The sequence below is a fragment of the Brachionichthys hirsutus genome, unplaced genomic scaffold (genome assembly GCF_040956055.1).
Source record: "Brachionichthys hirsutus isolate HB-005 unplaced genomic scaffold, CSIRO-AGI_Bhir_v1 contig_712, whole genome shotgun sequence".
NCBI lineage: Eukaryota > Metazoa > Chordata > Actinopteri > Lophiiformes > Brachionichthyidae > Brachionichthys > Brachionichthys hirsutus.
The window spans coordinates 1-7,202 of NW_027180745.1; the positions used below are offsets into that span (position 1 = coordinate 1).

Below are 7,202 nucleotides of genomic sequence, written 5' to 3' on the forward strand. Positions count from 1 at the left end.
CTATCTGCTGTCGTTCATGGTGATCGTTTTCACTGAGATGCTTGAGAATGCAGGGTGCTACTTACAGAATAGACGTGAGCCTTTGACCCTCGGGAGCAAGGTCATCTCTGAAAATATTGCTGCAGTCACACGCTTTATCTTTCACACTGCAGTGTTCAAGCATGCTCTTCGTAAATGCAATGTAGACTTTGCCCATGTTTAAAAAAGAAAAGAAAAGAATAATCACTGTTCAGTATCAGAATTAGTCATCTACTTAACAATTCTAAGCAGATTAAAATAATTGGTAGGTTTCTGTAAAAGCCATTGCAACAATCTTTCCTGCCAGATGCACAAATATCCACAGTATGTTGAATCCTGTTCCACTGCCGGCCCGGTGAGCTTCCCTTTGATTGCCTCAAAAGTCTGAAAACCCTTCCCTGATCTAAATAGTCTTTTAAAGCTCAATTTCTTAAAGGTTAATCATAGTAATAAAGCTTTATTGTACCACAGCCTAATCGAGACGGGACCATCTTTCTCCATTTTCTCCCTGTTGAGTCTGTCCAGCAGGCTTTTCTATACCGTTGCCAAATAGCTGTGGTTGGAGAGTAAAAAAAAGGAATTATTGCAACTATTTCCTCTTAACTCCTGAATGTTGACAAAGTAGAGCTATGCTGTGAGACAAAAACAGGGTTTCTGTAAAGCATAAAGATCCAGTCATTTGAATCCACTGGCCTTGTTAACTAGGAATGAACTTTCCATTACGACTGCGTAGGTAGATATATTTTTAAGTTTAAAGTATATTTACATCGTCTCAGGTTTTAAACTTTTCATCCCAACTGCACTGTCAGCTGCAGAAGGTACAAGACTGTACCAGAACTGTATGCTGAAGACCGTAGATTTCATCCGTTCTGGTACAAGCTGACTTATCTCAATCGGAAGACCAGGAGTCGATCCAGAAGTTGGAAATGCAATTAAAGAAATAAAAGCTTGCAGGTTTTTTTTTTTGGTGCAGGAGAAAAAAAAATGGTCGTCATGTTCATGGTACTTGTGGTAATCATCATTTCCCCACCCCCACAGAAGTTTTTTTCACTCTAGGTAAGAGGTAGGGCTTCATTAACATGCAATATCACACACAGAGACACCACATTTCACCCACAATTAATTCCAGCTAATCTCTCCCCTCAGGCGCCTGACAACCTCTCCTTATCCTCCACAGGATCCCATTTCAACCGGCAGCAGCAGCAGCAGCACAGCCATGCTACCTCTTGCCGGCACTTCCAGTTAGGTCCTCAGGCCCCGCTGCCCATGGACTTCCCCATGCCCCACCCAGGGCAGCCACAGTCAGGCATTAACCCCCACCTGGCCCCTCCTGGCCACCAGCATGGCCCTCCTCTCCACCCAACCCTCAACCCCTTACCTGCTCCCCAATTCCAGGACATCCCCGCCCCTCCCTTCCTACCTCAGGCATTACACCAGCAATACCTCCTCCAGCAGCAGATCCTCGAGGCCCAGCACAGACACATCCTGCCACCCTCCAGGTATCCGCGTGGTTTTACGGTGCAACTTGAAACTATTTGATTTTCTCTGTCCCCGGTTCATGTCTAGTTCAAAGGCGACCCCTTTGGCGACTAGAGAGAGTCTTCGGCGATGTATTTAGTTTTCTTTGCGATGTCTTTCCCGGGATGTGTTCAAATGTTTGAGTATTTATCTCAGCAGACGCACCCCAGAGAGAGTCCCTCACCAGCCCCACAGACTGCGACCAGGCTATGAATTTGCCGCCCAACTTCATGTCCCCCCTCAGCAGGTGGTGCAGCAGCCCCGCTACCTGGCTGAGGGCACCGATTGGTAAGCTATATTCCATTCAGGATCCAGTGTGCAACACAGCACAGCCCAGTAGAATTCTGTTTATTTGTTAAAAAGGAAAATTGCATTGATGTAAGTCTTAATTTATCACCAGTCAAGTCCTCTAAGTGATACATCGTCTATTTTCCAAATGTCCTCCCACCAGTAATTTGGAAAAGAGATTAGAAAAAGAGCCCAGAGGAAATAATCTCATTAAAAAAAGTAGCAATAAACGGGCACATCTTGTAAAGTTAATGGAAAGAAGGTTCTTTTGCACACTAGGGTTACAGAACCAATATGTTCCAGGTAATTATTGTCACAAAATAATGGTTGTCATGATGTATATGATGACTTCATACTGACAAAAAGCGAATTAAATGCTGTTCGTTTCTGCATGTTAGATATCAGACAAGTTCAACCACGCATTCTTTTTAGACAGTTTTTCTTAGTTTGGCATCACCAGACTATCAGGAGGTACGAGATGGTGAGGAAAAAGAGGAGGAGATGGGAAATGATTTATATCACGTAAATGAGGTGTTATATGGCATAGGAGAAACAAACAGATGATTGTTGAGGAAACCTTACTGGAATTATTTGAGTTAACCAAATGTAAACGAATTTCCCAAACAAAATGTTTTCTGATGATTTACTTTATTCAAAGTAGCAGATTCTTGGCAGTGAACCAACAATGCAGTCTTTCTCTGTACCAGCCGTAGATGCTGCGGTACCAGAGCCGCTGTTGGGAGTCACTGGCCTGAGTAATGCTGCCGTGCCGTGTAGAAACCAACTGTTATCAATGACGCAAATTTTCCCATGAACCTTATAAAAATAACTCCTCTGCCATTGACTGGCTTGTTTTTATGTTTAGGGACTTAAGTGTAGATGCTGGGCTGCCGCCCCACCAGTATCACATCCACCCTCTGCCGCAGCACTATCAGCACTACCTGACCTCTCCCAGGATGCACCACTTCCCAAGAAACAATGCCTCAACACAAGTGGTGAGCCCCCCCCCCCCCCCCCGCTTCAGTACAGTTGGTCCTGTGTGTATACCTTGTAACCACCCAGCACTGCTCTGGGCTTGAAGGCTGTCCCAACCGTAAGATGCCCTGTGTTCCTTGTTTTTTTTTATCCGTTTCTGTCGTATAGCTTACATCAGCCTCTTATATCTGTCATCTTCCAGGTTGTCCATGAGATCAGAAACTATCCATACCCCCAGCTGCACTTGCTGGCTCTGCAGAGTCTCAACCCCTCCCGCCACGCGTCGGCTGTTAGAGAGAGCTATGAGGTTTGTGCTGCTGCGTCCTCCCCACCAGATTGCATTCATTTGTCACAGTTTCATGTGCAACCAATAGTGTGTAAAGTAATTTCCTTTTGCTGAATTACTTTGGGATCCAGATGTCTTCAACGATCCAGCTGCTATTAATCGCATGATATACTGTACGTTTTCATTTGAACAACACGCGGTCGTTTTCTCAGATCTTATTTCCTGTTTCTGGATGGAACGATTATTGGATCTTGTCAAAGTATTCCACATTAATGTGTTTTTAAGAACAAATCTTGATTTTGATAACCCCTGGAGGCAAATACAGAAAAGAAAAACCTTCTTGCCAGATTTACTCCACCTGCAGACTTACCTATGAGACCAAAATATGCACCTGCTGTTCATGTTTCAGGAGCTGCTGCAGCTGGAGGACAGACTGGGCAGCGTAAACCGTGGAGCCGTCCAAACCACCATAGAGCGATTTACTTTCCCCCATAAGTACAAAAAGGTAAAATATTATTTTTTTACTTGCTGGCTGAACAATGAATCTTTCTGGTTCAGATAGAGAATTTTCCATAAAATCAGTTTACCTTGCTGTGAAAGGCAAGAATGGAAAAGGACAGCACAGTTCAAATAATCAGTGAAGAGCGTGGAAAGAGAGTCCCAACTGTCACAGTGGTTCAAAGGTCAAGCTAATTTCCCTTTGCAGATTGCTGAGGCGGGTCTGCAGTTTGCTCAGTGCAAGGCATGGGATGACTCACCCAGCTGTCTACAGACGTGTGGAATGAATAATAATAATTAAAAAAAAAACTGTTTCCACTGAATATGACCCAAATACCCCAGAACTAGTGTATATTTTGGTACTTTGCGAGTGAGAAGAAATTATATATATATATATATTTTTTTTTTTTAATTTGATTTAATTTGTGGCACAAACATAGCAAACGGCCATGACACCTTTTAATCATTGAAATCCCTCTGCAGCGAATACCCCAGGATCTGAAGATGTGTCTGGATGATGAGGAGCTGGACACTGATGAAAAGTGCACCATCTGCCTGTCTATGCTGGAGGATGGAGAGGATGTCAGGTAAAACTATCTGCTAATGTTTCTCTTTTCAAAAAAAGGACAATACTGCTTTTGCTGATGTGAAGGTAAGATATGTGCATACATTTATTGTCTCCTTGTTGAACCTCTCTTGGTCCTGAAGCAATATCTGGCATATATCAGTCTCTTAGTAATTTCCACCGTTGTAATCCAGGTTTAGAATATCTCTGCAACCATTAAATGTATTGTGATATTGTGATAACAGATAGTCATGGACTACAGATATATACGGTATATATTTTGTGAAATATTCATATTGGTTTGGTTCCAGACATTCTCATCCATCAAAGGATGAATATTAATAACCATCTGGTCCAAAACTGTCTATTGCTTTGGTTTTGGAGTAAATACTTGTAAAGCTGATGGCATTCCTAAAACCAAAGCTTTGTTTGATGTGCCAATTATCACAGTTTTGTTGCCAGCTTGTGATCAAATGCTACAGAGAACGTTACAGGATGTTACTCTGCCAAAAAGAATCAGGATGGAACAAAGTCTTAGAAAAAAATAACTGATTCTTTTAGGTCCTCTGGGTTTGGGTGTATTTAAACCAGAACGGGGCCATTGTTGGGTGTTAGAGTTTGGCTTTTCTTGATTATACTCCAAATCTTATCCAATTGTTTAATTTTCTCCCAGACAATCATCATTCATGAGGTTTCAGGCTTCGTTAAGTCTGGACCTAAAATCTTTAGATTAAATAAACGTGCTGTGCAGAGCGTGAGAATTTTGTTCTGTTCAGATTTAGCGTTAAAATGCTTTTAGGTGACTTGGCAAAAACTGCTCCAAATATCTAAGGATGCCCCCCCACCAAAGGGGATGTATGCGCTTATCCTTTTCCATGGGTTGGTCTATCTGTATCGCCCCAAAAACAGCTGGTCAGATTTCAATTTTATTTCACACATTTCCTTGAAGTCTTGCATTTATTATAAAATCTGGACTTTTGCTTGGCCCCCACTCTCTGCAGGAGATTACCCTGCATGCACCTCTTCCACCAGGGGTGTGTGGACCAGTGGTTGGCCACCAGTAGGAAGTGCCCCATCTGCAGAGTGGACATTGAGACCCAACTGACTCCTGACAGTTGATAGATCCTGTCGACTCCCGCGGCTTTGGATCTGGTCCTGTCGATACTCTCCATTGCCTCCATCTTGGGGGGGGGGGGGGGGGGGGGGGCTCTGCCAAACATCCCTTTTCCCCTCTGCATCACTCAATGGGCCCGTCTCGCGAGGCAGCCGTGACAGAGGGATCAACAAAGCACACTCATCTACAATACAAGGAGACATGGCGTTTGATGTATTGTACCTCGACTGAAGGTTGGTTGGACAGACTTGCAGGATGTAAAAGGTACGAATGGATGTGTATGGACAGATGTTCCGAGGCGTCGCACGATGCCTTCAGATCGTGTGCGTCCTTGTACATTTCTCCATACGCCCACCGTAGGGAGGACGCTGACCACGAGCTTCCCAGCTCATTGGCGTATTAAGGCCATTTCGCCGCCGCTACATCTAAACCCTCTCCCTCAGGCCGGTGGAAAGATCCTTTAAGCTGCACTCTGCCCAAGCTCAGCACATGTGTACAGAACATTATCAAATGATTAGCATGAGGTTGTTCGGTGTGAACTGTTGTAGCTTGAATGCTTGTGGTGTAATGGAAAATAGTACAGAAAAAAGTATTTACAGAGTAACAGTGTTGTGTAGCAAGCAAAAGCCTTTTGAGAAATATGTTTGTGGGGAAAAATACACCTGCAGAGAGGATAACTACAGCTCTAACAGACAATATTCAGTGTGTTGGATCAATGGCAACGAGGAAAGAGCCAAAAACAAAACAAAAAAGAGCCCAAAAATCCTTCCTTCTTGACTAACATGGTTTTTGGATTCACTGTTAGGCGATGCCATCAGAGTTGATGCTAAACCCGCTAAGAGGCATGGCTTCCAGTGATCTGTGTAGTGTCGTAGTCGGGCCTCTATAATCTAGAGCGGAGGCCTCAGATGTGCATGCTGTATGGCAGGCTTGGGCTGTGTCGTTAATATTGTGGAGCAGTAGAAACTGGGGCTGTGTCTGTGCATGTGAACTGTGTACTATGCCACTCATTCAAAGAGGAGGACCCCCCCCACCCCCACCCCCGCATTCATCGCGAGTAGACCAAAGTTGCCCTTAGACGCCGATCTCGGGAGCATTTCTCTCCTGATGGATGTCAGGATTCAAAGAGCTGCCCGTGAATCCGCATCTAACTGTAACTTCTGCGCTGCCTCCCTCATGGCATGATCGTGACACGAGAGGCCGGCATGGGCTTGAGGATAGTGCCTAAGTTTTGCCATCAAAGCGAATATAATTGGACATTTGTATTAGCCTTATTGCCTATCGAACAAGCACATGTGATTCCTCTATCCAGCGAATCGCTTCTGTCGTCTGTCGGCTCCTTTTCATATCAGTCTCTGTTGCGTCCTCCGTCTGATGCGTCTGGTGTTACGGGGAAATGACAAACTGGTCTGGTTGTGATGTGTGCTAGAACACGTATGATTGTCCCCACCTCCCCCCCGATGGTAGTAATGTGCGCCATTGCTAGAACAACTGTGACAACGTTTTCTCTCTATCATGCATGAACCGCGTAGTTCACTTGTTGGAGGGTGAAAGGGAGAAAAAGCCATCCATTTGAAAAATACCAAACAATTGTTCTCAATATTAGTTTCTTTTCTTTTCTTCTACTCATTTGTTTCTCTTTTCCTTTTGATTTTTTTTGCTCACATGCCAATCTGGACATGGTACTAATATGCTGGGTTCTTGTCCATTTAACCACAGTGAAGAAAAAGCTGCAATGCTGCAAAAACATATTTATTGCTGTTATAATGTAGCTTGTGTTTGTAAATGCACTATAATATGGAGTTGCCTGATTTTTGGTTTGGTGCTGTGGGTCCTTCTTGTCCTAGACTTTGTGTTTCTATTCATTTACGAGTATTTTCATGCTTCCTTGCGTATTATTGGAGGATAACTTGACTTGTTTGTGTTGCGTTTTGGTTTTT

At 43.8% G+C, this 7,202-nt stretch overlaps 1 protein-coding gene across 1 annotated transcript; it reads left to right on the forward strand.

The window, feature by feature from the left end:
* Window positions 1–827: 827 nt before the first annotated feature.
* Window positions 828–5,267, forward strand: LOC137916608 (E3 ubiquitin-protein ligase ARK2C-like; the record flags this gene model as incomplete). The annotated part of the gene is made up of 9 exons (XM_068759595.1): window positions 828–890; window positions 973–1,074; window positions 1,196–1,517; window positions 1,693–1,824; window positions 2,690–2,819; window positions 3,002–3,106; window positions 3,495–3,590; window positions 4,067–4,170; window positions 5,150–5,267. Coding segments are annotated over 9 exons (1,172 nt in total), but the record flags the coding sequence as incomplete, so codon positions are not given.
* Between the last annotated feature and the right edge of the window lie 1,935 nt (window positions 5,268–7,202).